Source organism: Centroberyx affinis, unplaced genomic scaffold, assembly GCF_046629955.1.
Source record: "Centroberyx affinis isolate AG114_WGS23_722 - 3 ecotype Tasmania unplaced genomic scaffold, CSIRO-AGI_Caff_v1 ptg001774l_1, whole genome shotgun sequence".
Taxonomy (NCBI): domain Eukaryota; kingdom Metazoa; phylum Chordata; class Actinopteri; order Beryciformes; family Berycidae; genus Centroberyx; species Centroberyx affinis.
The window spans coordinates 174,570-190,000 of NW_027280167.1; the positions used below are offsets into that span (position 1 = coordinate 174,570).

The 15,431-nt window shown below is 44.5% G+C and overlaps 1 protein-coding gene across 1 annotated transcript; it reads right to left on the reverse strand.

Annotated features, from left to right (window-relative positions):
• macrod1 (mono-ADP ribosylhydrolase 1) lies at positions 1-11,171 on the reverse strand. The gene is made up of 5 exons (XM_071529186.1): positions 11,050-11,171; positions 8,427-8,457; positions 6,952-7,025; positions 3,964-4,045; positions 1-534 (listed from the first exon to the last, which is right to left on the reverse strand). Exons 1-5 carry the CDS (start codon positions 11,146-11,148, stop codon positions 500-502), a joined length of 321 nt encoding a protein of 106 aa, XP_071385287.1. The 5' UTR covers positions 11,149-11,171; the 3' UTR covers positions 1-499.
• Between the last annotated feature and the right edge of the window lie 4,260 nt (positions 11,172-15,431).

A 15,431-nucleotide genomic window follows, 5' to 3' on the forward strand; every position in this document is an offset into this window, starting at 1 on the left:
GTGATTAGTTTTAATAAGCTTTTTTTCTTTGTCTCACACACACACACACACACACACACATACACTGGAATCCCAATATTCAAACAGCACGGTCAGGACAAAAGACTCTTAGGGCCGTGTAGGGTTGAGCCAAAGCTACCACTGATTGACAGACAAAGTGGGTCAAGGTAATTGACGGTGCAGCTAAAAGTTACAATCCATTTTTCACGAGAATTATCAAAATCACAGCACGCTGAGGGGGCTCGGCTTCCCCCCGTCACCTCTCTTAACCTCGACCATTAGCGGGAAAAGCAGCCGAACTAAGCCAAAAATCAGCATCTAGGGGCAACTTCAGCGAGAGTGCACTTCAGAAAAGCAATCAACCATTTAGGAGTTATCTTCCTGCTGAAGAAGGTCTTGATCTGCGTCGACAGCGGGGAGGAGGAGGAGGATTCTGTATGTTGAGCAGCGAGTCTAGCGGTGTGTATCCACAGCAACCAAATCCGACAAATCCACTCGCTCAGAGTTTACTCTTGACAGTGGCCTCTGTGGGAGCTGGGAGAGAAGAGAAAAAAAAAAACACATGAAGCTTTTAAAAGAGAAAAATCTGAGAGAAAGTACCTTGGCCATGCAGCGGTTAATTGTGTTTTGGCTTTTGGTGCGTCTCTGGTTGCTGCAGAGGGATCTGTTAGCGAGGATTAGTCACTTTCTGTCCAACATGGCTACTGACACACTCGAAAACGTGCAAACACGCGCGCACACGCTGCCGCACACACAACCGGTGCGGATCGTGCCAGGTGTTGGAGACACATAAGGTTTATAGTGGAGACTTGGAGGCCTGCCTGCAGCAGCTCTGTCACACAGACAGACAGTTCCGGTCCATCTACCAGCCAAGCACCGCTACTGCTCGCTCACTGCTGCTACAAAATCTGCTGCACATCCATTATAGGGGAAAGACACCAAGAGCTAGTGCAGGTTTCTTAAAGGGACACACCTGCATTTTTTGGGAAAATAACCTCTCCGGTCCACCTGCCCCGTGTGAAGATGTGAAGCACCAATTTCGAGCCTCAGGCATAAAGTCGGTGCTGTGTCACAGTTTGACGCCGCAACATGCTGAGTGGACGCTACAGGTTTCCCTCATTTCAAAAGCAAGGAAAGACACCTTCTTTCAGCTGGAGAGCGGCATGGTTACTCATGGTTCATGGTGCAAAGCTGGAACTGCAGTCTCACACGGAAAACTGGTAAAGTAGATTTATAATCTGGCATATCAGAATGATATTGATAACAATCTTCTTGGTGCACGTTTGATTGATGAATAATTTATTTGCCAAAATGTCAATGTATTTCTTTGACTGTTTAAAATCTATCCGAACATAATTTCCCCATAAATTTATCCGTAACCCTATAATCTTCACCTTTATAATCTCCCCTTGATTTGCTTCAAAGGTAAGAAAAACATCATCTGACCATATCCAATTCCAGGTAATTGTCATGCATATTGTTTATCTGCTATCTCTTGGTGATATTGAGCTAAAAATGCATATTGACTCTATATGAAATATTCAAACCTTGAAAGGCATTTCCCTGTTGGCCAGCTTTGAATATTTACTGCTACTGGAAACCTTGGAAACTCTCCTTTCAGTTAAAATGGAGCACGGCGGAATTGAGCAAAGCCCAGTTACGCTACCTGCTTTTTAACATCTACAAGCACACACACACGGACAGGCTGTAATGTTGAAACTAAGTGCCAAAGTTGTCATCATAGCCAGCTTTTCAGTGTGTACTGAGAATGAAGAACGTGAGAACATGAGTTGACATGAGTTATCCCACTTTCCTAATGTGTGTGGATTGACCTAAATCAGAATCACTGAGATAAAATTAAGATTTTGACCAAATTAGCCCCAATTAGCAGTCCTGCACAATTTATGGAGGTGAGAATCCTGTAAGACTGCTTCTTCTCAGCAACTTTCTCACTGTTTGGCTAGGACAGCAACTTTCTGCTAAGTGGCACAAAAGAAAGAAATCTGTTAGAGATGTTGGAAGAGTCAGAGCCTCAATCACTTTCTCCCTGCTCCTCGTGACATTAGTACAAACCTCCCTTTCAAAGCGTTTCGGAGGAGAGAGGTGAGTTTGATTTATAGCACTGGTAAAACAAGACATTAGAGGTTAAGGCTCCAGTTGTAATAGCAATGCTTAATTTGAATAATTGAGTGATCATGCTTAGAAGCCCAGACTGCTTGGCATTATAACACTATCAATCACAAGCATAATCAGAACAAATGGTCATGTCACTGACTGTAGCCTGCATAAATTAAAAAGTATTTACAAAACTTTTACTTAACCAGACAGGTCAATTTACAGTGACAGCAAACTTTCCTTTTAATGCGTTTTGAAAAGGAGGTGAGGAGACAGGACACGCAGACTGAAAGGGGAACCTTGGAATTTAGAAATTTGTTTCATTATTATTTAAACCACGCACTTGTCGCAACTTTAAAAATTGTATACTGGCTTAAGGCTAGGAGTGTCCACTATTTTCAGTGAAGAACGCTAAGAATGCTAAAAAGCCTGTGGGAGCCAATGCAGACAATTTATTCCCAAAACATGACAAGCGCTGGGTGAAGAAAATGTCAAATGTCAATGTTTCCCTTTATGAATAGATCTTTTACATTTGACCAGTCTCACAAACATCACAGAGGGATTAAAACTACCCAGCTACAGACACACTAGGCTGATCTGCTGCGATGCAAACTACACCCAGTGACACACTGCGCTGGTTACCTGAACTTCAATAGGTTGCTGTCATTGGTCAGCAGGCTAAAGGGGCGGCACAGAGATGAAGGGAAAACACAGATGATTGGCTAAGAGATATCCAAGTCCTTGAAATGCCAACCTGCCAACACTGACTTATGAAAATAAGGGAGATTTTCCACCACAACCCAACACACACACACACACACACACTCACACACATACGGACATCCTTTACTCCTCACGGTAGCCTACTGGTCTCTCCTGGGTTACATGTAGCACTATTATGTCTTTTTGTGGCTGGGCTGACCTTTTTATTTTTGGATCATAACATAACAGAAAGCCACATTATATGCTGAATATCTTCTACGCCCTAATTGTGTCCTAAAGCTGGTTATATGGTTCATACTTCACACTATCTACTTACATTGCATCTTACAAAATGGATAGGTAAATGCCTGTTAATAAATTCAGCAGAAATGAAAAGTGAGGGCAAAGTGAGAAAGAGAGCTGTCTCGTGTTCAGCGGTGCAGTAAATCCACAGTAACAGACAGCTTTCCTTTGTAGATCACATCTTGGTGCTTATTCTGCTCTTTTAGAGCTTGTCCTAAATTATAGTGGAGCTACAACATAATTTACCCAACATATATATCCTACGCACTTTGTAACCCCATATCACTCCTTGCATTTAGCGCAGCGCCTTAACTCAGCAGTCCAAATGACTGCTGCAAAGACACCTATTATCAATCAATGAGATTTGTACTGGAATAAAGTAGATTAATGTGAGGAACAGCATCAAGGGAGCCAAGCAGGAGAAAGAATCAAAATAAGAGCGACACCCAGCAAAAACAGTACTGTTGCTACGGATGAGGCTGTGTCAAGAAACACAATGTGCGGCATATATATGAGTATCCCATCACTCAGTGTGTGTGTGTGTGTGTGTGTGTGTGTGTGTGCATGCTTTTGTGTAAGTAAATGGAATAATGTATTTGGCACAGTACACGTGTTTCAAGCCACTGTGTGTGTTTGTGTGTATAAATATATATGTATAAACGTATAGTGTATTACATGTGGTCTATATGTTATTACATCACCATGTTGGTGTGTGTGTGTGCAGGGGGGGTATATGTGTTTTGTGTAATTACAGTGTGTACACGTGTCACTAAACTGAGCTGAACTGCCACCACTGTATATAGGCATAAGTGTGTGTGTGTGTGTGTGTGTGTGTATACTCACCGCCAGGGAAGTAGAGCGGGAGGGTCTTCAGATACAGCTCCTTATCCATTGGCAAGAACACGCAGAAAATGACTCTGTCCAACTGATACACACACACACACACACACACACAGCACACAAAAAACGACCTTTATTACAAGCATATGCAATAACGGTGAATTGAACAACAGTGGGGGGGGAACAATGTAACAGTGTGTGACATTGAGGGCCACTATGAGGCAGCGATATCTGGAGAATGCAGCGATCAGTCCATTACTCCCCTATTAGCTCCCTAATATGATCACTCCACAACACAGAGCTTATTACACTGAAAGATAGGGGCCTAGTGCTGCAGACGGCCAGAGAAAATGTGTGTGTGTGTGTGTGTGTGTGTGTGTGTGAAAGAAAGAAACAGAGCTCCTGTGTATGTCTCTAAGCAGTTCTATGTGTGTGTGCGAGTGCATGTTAGAGAAATTTCTGTGTTTTTGTGTATGTCCCTGAGCCTTTCACTGTGCGCGTGTGTGTGTGTGTGTGTGTGTGTGTGTGTGTGTGTGTTTTGTTTGGCACAAGGCCCTCGGTCCCCTCATTACTGTGTGAGCTGCACTGTTCAGCTGAGTCCAGACTCATGGCACTTTAGTGAGCTCTACTCACCACACACACACACACACACACTGCACACAAATACGAAGCCATAAACATAATGGCTTTCTAGTAATATTAAGACACTGACCGAGTAAGTGCAGCTGTTTTACGACGGTAAACAATCTTTATGCTCTGTACTTTTTCCCTTGCAGTCTATAACACTTACATTATCTTTTGTATCTACACATACAGTATGTAATGCTGAAAGCTAGCTGCATACAGGCTGCATCCAGGGAGAGGCTGTACTGCGTCTTCTTATTTCCCAGACTTTGACGTATCAAACATCATTACCAGCCCCCGTCCCGCGGTTTCAGCTAATGCCTCTTCCAAGGTTTCGATTTCTCATTTTTGGGTGAAGCAGTGCAATTTATAGCCCGACGGTTTCCATCAGTTTCTGCTCGGTGTGGGAGTTTTAGTCTCATTGCTTTCAAGGACGGAGATTTCACCAGCCTGCTCGCCCGCGGCCCATATTTTTCAGTCCTGGCTCGTGCACAATTACCCTCGCTCGCCAGAATCCGAGCGGAGGCTAATATGGAGGATATGGAAATGTGCGGTAAGTAACTGCATCCTCTGGGCGAGGGGCTCGAAATGTCTGTGTTCCACACGCGGTCGCTTTCGCTCGCGCCATTTTGCAGCCCCCCTATTCAAATTAAAGCAAACACTTACTAGGAGGAGATGCAAAATGGCCTCCGGAAAGCGGTAGCGGTGGGGAGCTCATTCTGACACTGTTGCAGCAGAGACCCTGGAGATGCTAAAGCTAACAATAACATCAAGCAGACGTAATTGGCTCTCTCAGAACTGCAGGTCTTTTAGGGAAATGTCATCTCAGTAAACACTCTCTTCTCAAATAGAAAACCGGCTAGTTTATTTCTGCCGTCTTGTATGGTCCACTGGCAATCAGTGACCCGTCGTCAAGGAGATATCAGCAGAATGTTATCTCATTAAGTCCCTTTAATAGGCCTATTAATAAACATTTGTGTAACATAATTGCTGTATAGTTCATTTTAAATTGTCACCAGTTTTCTCAAAAACGTCTGGTAGTCTATGAATGTAATTTGTGTCACAATTACCATTTGAAATGTATCAGTGGCCTTAAGTACCGCTTGATTTATTAGTTTCCTCGTAGCACTCTGTAACTTTGTTTTGAAATGTGCTGTGCAAATTAATATTGTTTTTTTATTGTTAGACTTGATATGGAATGTTGGCTCATTGCCTTGTGCCCTGAACCAGTTTTCTTAATGCGTCTGAAATTTTCAATTTCATTTTCTTTTCACAGCAGCAATACCCAGAACAAACCTTCATGAACAACACATGAATATACACTGTAAAAAAAAAAAAAAATTCAGGGGTTCAATGAAACAATTTACCCAATTTCATTTAACAAGCATTTATACTTCTTACATATGCGTGCCATCTCATTTGCTCGCAGTGAAATCGTTTTCTTGACAACACACAGCGGAACTATTTGTGGGGAGCATCAGGATGGAAATGGACGGCTTGTTGGTTTGGCTCTCTTTCCAGCTTTTAAGGGCCGTTGACTGGTCCTCCACAGCACCATATATAATGTTAAGTGGTGAGATCAGTGGAGCTGACGGCATCAGTTGACTGGTATTGCTACAGAGACTCTGGAGACGCCAATGCTAACAATAACATCGTCAACACTCTCTCTGGGAGGTGATACAGCGCAGTAGTTAGGGAGAGGAGGAGGAGAGAGAGAGAGAGAGAGAGAGACAGACAGAAAGAAAGGAAGAAGGAATGAAAGAAAGCCAAGTATGAAATGACAGTAGGACCAAAAAAGAGACACAGAAAGAAAGACAGCGTGAAAGAGAGAGTGGGAGGCGGTTAAAGAGGCGGAGGAGGAGGAGGAGGAGGAGGAGATTGTCGGCCATGCAAACGACTGATTGGAAAGTTTCCTCTTTGTTCCAATCTCAACTCCCATCACCCCCCCCGCTCCCCTCCGTCCCTTCCCTCCCCTCCAGTCATCTATTCCATCATTTTGTCTTTTCTCAGCTCGCCGTTTCTCCGGAGAGAAAGCGTGTGTGTGTGTGCGCGTGTGTGCATGTGCGTGTGTGTGTTTGTGTTAGTCGGCTTTAGTCCCGCAAGGAGCCAATTAAAACGCAGACTTGGCCATGAGCGTGTGAGCCAGAACTCGTGTGTGTGTGTGTGTGTGTGTGTGTGTGTGTGTCGGTGTGCGTGTGCGCGTTGTCTCTATACACCCTTCTCCTCGCTCTCACCAGAAAACAAAAACAACAGCTGTGAAAGGAAGAATACCTAGAGGAAATGGTAGGGAAAAATTGCCAATCATGCAGACACAAACACAAATACACACACACACACACACACACACACGCTTGCACACACACGCACCTTGTCATGATGTTCATCCAGATATTCCCTCACAGTTGCTAACGCCTCGTGTACGGCCTGCTCAGGTGGGTATCCTACACATACACACACACACACACACACACACACACACACAGAGTGTCAAAAAAATATACACACAATTTGCAGGAACAGGTGCAGTGACAGATCTGTGTTTGGGTTAGGTCGCTGTCTGCATTGGTTTTTGTTTTTTTTCTTTTTCCTCCCAGACAGGTATCTGTTCTTCTTTCCACTGTACTAACGCTCTGACGCTGTTCTGCTTTCTCGCGGCTCGCTCGCTCTGCCGCCCGCTCCCTCTCATCTTGACACGCCTGCTCCAGTGCGGTACAGAAACAACACACTTGTTGGTTTTACGGCGGCAAAGAGGCAGACGGTGGAAAAACGAGCGACGTCTTCGTGCATTCCGGCTGGGCGGCGGAGGCCTTTTTCCCTGACGCTGGAAAAATGATCCGAAACAAATACACACTGGGTGATTATGGGTTTTTTATACTTTTTTTCAACGGACGCTTCCTCCAGGCCGCCGAATCGCTACGAAAAGCGGGCGCGATTAACGTAACGATTCACACCCTGAAATAATGCTGCAATTTATCATTCACTCCTCTACTCCACCCAGCTACACGCTCTAAGAGGAAAGACTAGAGACAGAGGGAGTGGAAGGAACAGGAGGAGGAAGACGTCGATAACGCCCCGGGTCGATTACGGCTTTCGCCCTTTTCCCTCTCTCTAGCAACGGGAGCAAAGTGTGGAAACCCGCCCCCCCCCCGCCCGGAGGGGAGTGTTACAGTGCTGTGCTTAACTCTCTCTCCTGCCAGCGCGACGTGGGGATTACACTCCATCTGACACCATCTCTGGCCTAATCTATCTTAATCTTCCGGTCCTAATCCGAGACCTTAATCTGAGAGCCACCTCTGGGCCGGGGGAGATAATGGCGGCGAGCGGCGCGGAGCGGCCCCACGCTCGAGAGCGGCTGATACTGGAAACAAATAGGCGTGCGGCGGAAAGCGCGAACAGCATGTGCAGCATGTGTTCACAGACGCTGACATATTGTTGCTGTCAGATGAAAACAGATCTCTAGAAATAAACAAAAAAAAAAAAAAAAAATTTTGAAAAAACGTAGTTATTTTCAGATTGAAGACTATTATTCGACTATTATTATTATTATTATTATACTTGAAGACAATTAATTATGTATAAATGGATTTGGCATTGTTTTCATGGTGTCGAAGGTCATGGCTGCTCTACTCAAACTTTACTTTGAAGTAAAACCATGAAAATCATGGAAAACCGGAGATACAAGGTTTTCATCCAACGGCAGGGCTTGCGTGCAAGTGTACACACACACACACACACACACACATCATTCACCAGAAGTAAAAACAGCGGTTATTTGTTCTTATTTGTTCTGGGTGTTAGGAGGAGACACACACACACACACACACACAAACACAGACACTGACCGTAGATTCCAGTAGAGATGCAAGGGAAAGCCTGCAGAGTTAAGATGACAAACAAATGGTTACAATCTGTTGCTGATCACATAACAGCCTGCTTCCTCCTGCCTCGTCTCTTTCTCTCTCTCTCTCACCCTGATGCACAGAAATCCATCTCTTCCTCCTGATTGTTTCGGCGGCGTTCTCTCGGTCTACGAATCTAAATCTTGCGTCTCCTGCGCTCTCCTTATTTCCCTCCCCGGCTTCACAGACTGTTTAAAGGCCAAAGTTTCAATCATCCTTCACTGGCGCGTCTCCTTTAGGTCCAGAGCCCAGAATAAAGGGCCTTTTCTTTTTCCTATGCCATACCTACATTATTAAACACTATACAGCAGCAGGGAGGTACTAGTAATTTAGATCTCCTATGACCTCCAGCTGGTGATCAACATATATTTTCACAAAACAGCATTCATTTATGCTTTCTAGACCATATTCTCAGAGGTAGAGGCAAACTAGCTTTGCTAGAGGCAAACTTCTCCAGCTTGAGGTGAGACATGACATCCCTAACCCATTGTGTGTGAGATGGGGGTGCTGTTGATTTCCATTTAAGGAGGATGAGGCGTCGGGCTAGGAGAGACGAGACGGCTATAGCCTCTGGTTGGGAGTCAGGAAACACTTTCCGGGGCAGTCCCGAAGATGCCAGTAATAGGGTCTGGAGTGATATCTTTTCCACACATGTGAGAGAACGTCCTAAAAATGGAGGACCAAAATGACCCCAGCATGACCAAAACATATGGAAAGGAGTAGCAGGGGCCTGATGGCATCTCACACACGTTGGGTCAACGTCCGGATACAGCTTGGCAAGTCTACTTCTACAAAGGTGTAAGCGGTGAAAGACTTTGAATTGTAGCAGGCCATGGCGGATACAAATAGAGGATGAGTGTATCGATATAATAGCAGAGTGCCAGGCCCAATCAGATATCTCTCCCCTGAATTCCTCCTCCCAAGAAGCTTTTAAGCGGTCAAGTGAGGGCTTTCCCATGTCTTGAAAGATGTCATACAGTCTAGAGATTCGTCCTCTTAAATATGGATTCATATCCAGGCATTCTACGATACAGCACGAAGGTAGGAGAGATGGAAAAGATAAGAAGTTATGACGTATGAAATCTCGGATTTGGAGATATCTGAAGAAATGTGACTGAGGGACATTGTACGTTCTTACTAAATGCTCAAAGGGGGCAAACACATTATTATGGAATAGATCTCCTACACATTTCAAACCTGCCTGAAACCAGACACGAAACGCTGAGTCTATGAGTGAAGGGGGAAACAGCGGATTAGAAGTGATAGGCATGCATGCAATAGCCTGTTTGTGTTTAAAGTGAAGTCTAAACTGTGTCCAAATCTTCAGTGAGCATTTTACAATCAGGTTGTTTGTGCAAAAACGTTTGCTCAGAGGAAGAGGAGCGCACACTAAGGCCACTGGAGACATTGGTTGGCATGAAAGCTCTTCCATTAGGGACCATACAGGACCATCCCCCCTCCTAAATGTGGACACCCAGTATCTAACATCAGTTTGATAATACTTGCTACAACATAAACTATGAATTTAAGTCGTCAAGATTTATGTTAGACTATAAAAAGTAGGTAAACACTATTCCACAAATAAAAAACTGAGTTTAGGTGGGTGTACCCTCCACTACATCCCTGGTGGTAACACTTTGCAATAATAGTATTACATTTTCAGTATTAATTAAATCAGAATCATTACCCAGAAACTACATCCAACCTCCATCCCCCGATTTGTTTTTGTTGTCCTCTCTGTTGAATGAAAGTTGAGTGAAAGCTGAATTTTTCCTGCTGGAATATTCCCACTACTATGAATTTACTGACCAAAAACACAACAAGAACATTGGACATGAACACTACTTGCTTTTCCTGATCATTCACAGGAGAGGAAACTGAGTTATCCTGATTTTTGGAGGTAAGAGAAGAGTTTGGGGGTGTAACAGAGAAGTAATAAACAAACGCTGTAACAAATGACTGCTGTAATATGGCTTTTGAATTTACTTCTGAATATTTCTTTAGACGCATTCATCTTAGCCTCCGTATCACTGTGTTTCTGCACCTCTGACTTTTTTGTGTTCGTGTTCGTTTTGATATTTTTCTTTGCTCCAACACCTTGTTCAGCTGTGAAGCCTCCTGCCTGGTGTGCTTCATAAAACCTCCTTACAGCTCAGAGTTACCACTCCTCCCTCCAGCTCCCCTCTCCTCCCTCCTTCCATCTCACTCCCTCTCTCTCTCTCTCTGCTCTCTTTCTGCAGAACACTCCTGTCATGATGACTTTTCTCCTCGCCTCACCTCTCTCTGCTACAAGCAAACATCTTTTCGCTTTTTCTTTCTTTTTCTACCTTCCGTCCTCTCAGTCTGCCTTCCCTCTTTGCTTTCTTTTTTCCTGTCTGGCTTCTTTCCTTCCTTCCTCCTTCCCTTCATTTCTTCCTGTCTTTCTTTCTTCCTCCTTCCAGTTTCCTGCACTCCTTTGCTCTCTCCTCCCTCTCCTGTCTCACTTCTTTCCTTATCTCTGAGTTCCCTCTCTTCCTCCTCCTCCTCTCCCCCCGTTATCCCCTCGATCCCGTCCCTCCGGTCTCACCACGGAGCGTGCGGCATTGTGGGAAGTGGCGGCCGTCTCCAGGCTGTTCCTGTAGCATGACCTCAGAGCCGCCCTCTCCTCTTCCCCCACGCCTCCCATCGCTATCGGCCCCACCGTGTGGATCACATCTGCAGAGAGAGAGAGAGAGAGTGAGAGAGAGCGAGATGAAGCAGAGGGAGGAGAGAGAGAAACGACTGACAGAAAACTGAGGAAAATCACTGACAATGTATAGACTCAGGGGACAAAAGCTGGACATAGAAGCAGACCTGGCAACCCAGGGAGGCCTGACAGAATCTCACTTCTTACAACACTGAGAGATATGAAGACACAAGAGTGACTTACTGTTACTAAAATAAGTAAAATACACCCCGATTTTAACAATATTCCCAGTCTTCAAAAAGTTCCATATTTTTAAGATGACACTTTAATGATCCATGTGAGGGAAGTGAACCGTTGCAGCAGCAAATAGTAGCAGGGCACAGCTACATATAATATTAAAGGACCCATATTCTCCACTTTCCAGTGTTTTATTTTGTGTCTTGAGGTCCATTAAAAACCGTGGTGTGGTGTCATGTACTAAAAACACTCTCAATCCATTTTTACACATTCCTTTTCCAGCATCTCTCTGAGCCTTACCAAGAACAGGCTATTTCTGTCACTGTGCCTTTAAGGCTCATTAATATTAACGACCCCTCTGTTCCGATTGGCTAACCGTTTCAAGAGTGAAACGTGAGACAACGCGGCCTGGCATCTACTGGTAGGGAAAACTCTTTGGTTAATAAACAATGACAACCGCTCAACCGCTTTGACAAAAACACTTTGTTAGTTTATTTCTTACAAAAATGATAATGAGCGAACCTTTGTGACGCCACAAAGTTACGGAAGTCCAAGCGGCTCGTTTAGAGGCTTGCTTTCTAATATGGATTGTGTGGATTTAGTTGGCAACCGTGTGTTTTGATACTTTCACCATGTTTAGATAGACCATCCAACTCCTTCATAATCAGAGAGGCAAGGGGAATCACGCTTTACACGATACAGGACCAAAGCAAGGGTCATATTAACACATTCAACCAACAGTTTACACACTAGAACATCTTACTGTAGGTAGAAATGCATGAATGAAAGCATGAAAGGTATGGATTACAGCGCTATGTGGTGACAATAGACAGTAGTTGCAAAATGTGACACACATCAAAGGAAACGGACAACAATGCCGAATGAAAAAATAACACTGCAAATAGCTAATCTGTTCTTATTGGATTATTATTGTTCAATAGTGAATGTCATTCATTTGGTCGCCTTCTGCTTTGATGATGTATGGAAGCCCTGTCTGATGCCAGTAAAGCACCCACTGAATTGGACTGAGTTCAAGGCACCCCTGTACCTCACATCTCCGCTGTTGTTTAAATCCCGTAAGAGAGGCTTTGTGGTTACATCACCAGTCTCCTAGCAACCACAGCTGGCACAATCATGGAGGCCCAGTGGCGTCGTGGCTGTGTGCAAATAACGGCTAAATATGTAACAACAGGTAAGAAAAAGAGAGCTACCTGAAAGATTGTTGTAGTGTGGATGCAAGTCAATTCATTATGAAGTCAATAGTTTGATAAGGAAGATTTGTTTCCATATTAAGGCTACTGTAGTGTAGGCTCTACACCAGCAGCGTTCAGCCGTGTGCCATAGGGCTGAGAGTCTGCTGGTTTTCATGCCAGCCAAACACTACAGCAGGTGATTTCACTGATTAGCACACCTTCAACCAGAGGGGAGGAACTAATCAGTGAAATCACCTGCTGGAGTGTTTGGCTGGAATGAAAACCGGCACACTCTCGGCCTCCGTGGCACACGGCTGAATGCCCCGGTTCTACAGGAAAGCACTCAAAGTTCTGGACTGAAAAGAGTCGGCCCATTAACCTGAACAAACAGCTGGTTCCTGGTTTTGTTAGCTTGCTAACTAGCCAGCAGGCAAAGTCTGCAAAGCAGCTGACATTAATGCTAACATGCAACTACTAGCTACTGCTAATGCTAGCTGCTACTAGCCACGTTGGCTCAGGGATAGACGATGTGCGATGGAGGCGGGGTCTGCAGACTTCCGTTCCAGCCAAACACCACAGCAGGTGATTTCACTGATTAGTTCCCCCTCTGGTGGCAGGTGTGTTATCAGTGAAATAATCTGCTGTAGTGTTTGGCTGGGACAAAAACCTGCAGATTCCTTCCATGGCACACGGTTGCCTATCCCGTCATTAGCAAGTGTGCAAATCAGACGTGTTAACAATAGGACAGTGATTGTTGTACACGACTATAGTTTAGCTAGCTAACAAGCTGATTATGTAAACACAAAATCAACCAGATGTATCGGAAGTGAAATGATCAGTTCCCAGTCAAAACAAAGATCACAGTGCTGATTTGTATTGTGTGTTTTTTTTGGTCAATTTTATGAATGTTGTTTGTTTCTCGGTCTCTCCGGATGAAGCGATCTCAATGAGACTACTTGATTAAATAAAGGCTAAATGAACTGAAGTGAATGGAAGGGAGAGGAGAGCAAGGCAGAAGGAGAGAGAGTGGGAGGAGAGCGAGAGAGAGAGACAGAAGAGAGGTGGAGGAGAGAGAGACAGAGAGAGAGGCAACGAGTGAGAGAAAGGAGAAGAGTGAGGGGAACAGAGGCGGAGAGAGTGTGGGAGAACACAGAGGAGGGAAAAAAGGAAAAGGCTCAGAAAACAAAGCGTGAAGAACAGAGAGAGAGAGAGAGAGAGAGAGAGAGAGGGGGAGATGGAGGAGCCGTGGTTTGGCCAGTCTCTACACGCCTACGCAGACGCCACCACACGTTCTGATGAGGCTCAGCGTGTTGCTCTCAGCGTGAATCCCAGCGCGGCGGTCAGGCTCGGCCAGCCTGCTGCCACCACACACACACACACACACACTTCAAAAAATATCCATTACAACAAGACATCTATTTAGTATGGAGTTTTAATTTTTTTCCTTCAAACGAGTGCCTTTGGGGAGAGATAATTCCACTTGTTTCAAATGCAAATGAACTGAATCAAGTGGTGTTTTCTTGATAGTCATGGAGTGATCTGCTTTATTGCTTTATTGTTGATATCTTGTTTTCTAGAAAGTTCCTGAAACAAGTGAAACAGCAGTGGGACCAAGTGGAATTGTCTCACCCTCACTGGCTGAATGTACCTCTTGTTTTAAGAAAAATTTGATTTAGGACTGAATGACTTAAGATGGACAAATGTTTGCAGGGCACAAACACACCCATGTGCACACACACACACACACACACACACACACAGAGCGCTCCATCACAGACAGTTAACAAGCCCCAGCCTCCATTGCCTCCATGGCACAGAAAGCGGGCGCAGAAGAAGCAGCTCTTTAATCCAGCCCCCTCGGGATTGGAGGCCATTAGGCAGAAAGATGTAACAGTATTTGGACTATTTGAAATATGATCTCCGTATCGTATTTCAAAAAACAAAAAGAATTCAGAAGGAAAGCGCGCGGCGTGTTCGCATGTGCGCTTCCCGGTGCCCTGTGCGGCCTCGTTCGCCGTTTTTAAAGTGTTTCGGTTGCCTCCATCGACAAGGAAATCCGTCTAATCCGGCTAACCACAATCAATGGAACATATTTTGGCAGCGGTGCAGGGCTTGCTCATTACGTCCGGCCGGTATAGAGGTTGGAAAATCTCAGGTTGTTGTAAAAAAAATATTCGACTGTGTTCTTGATAACAAAGGGCTTGCGATACGAGGCCGATAGAGGAAAACCCTTTGATTTAAACCGACTCGAATCACAGCTCCAATCTAAAGCCGTTTTGTGTTAATCCTTCTGGGCGCTGCTGGAAACGTTTTGATACTGACACCATGTAATTCTGCTTTTAAAACAGTACTTTTCTCGACACCTTTCTTTGTTCTATGAATTATGAATTATGAATTAATTATTGGAATAATTCACCACGCCAATTACTTCTCTAAATACAATACCACATGTCCGTGAACCTGCAGAAAATTGATTTTCATACAAGAAAAAAAAATCAGCACAGCACCTAGAGGTGTTAATCAAAGAGGGGCATTTTTTCTACTTAACACCAGAAAGTTATAATAAGTATGTGGTTTAATTCCACCGACTGGAAATACAGTCCAGCCTCCTTAATCCAAAGTGCCCAGGAAGGGAAGTCGTTCCAATCAGTGAAATGTTCCAATGACTGAAAAGCATGGAAATTCCAGGGCAAATCTGCTGAGCGGGAGGTTTCAAGGCGGCGGGGTCAGCCGTCCCATTAGCCTACAGCATTGTTGTGGAGATTGATGATGGGGACTGGAACTCATTTGGCTGAGATGTTGTGGGATACAACATCTGCAGGTGGGGCGAGAAGTGGAGTTCAGGTGAGTCTG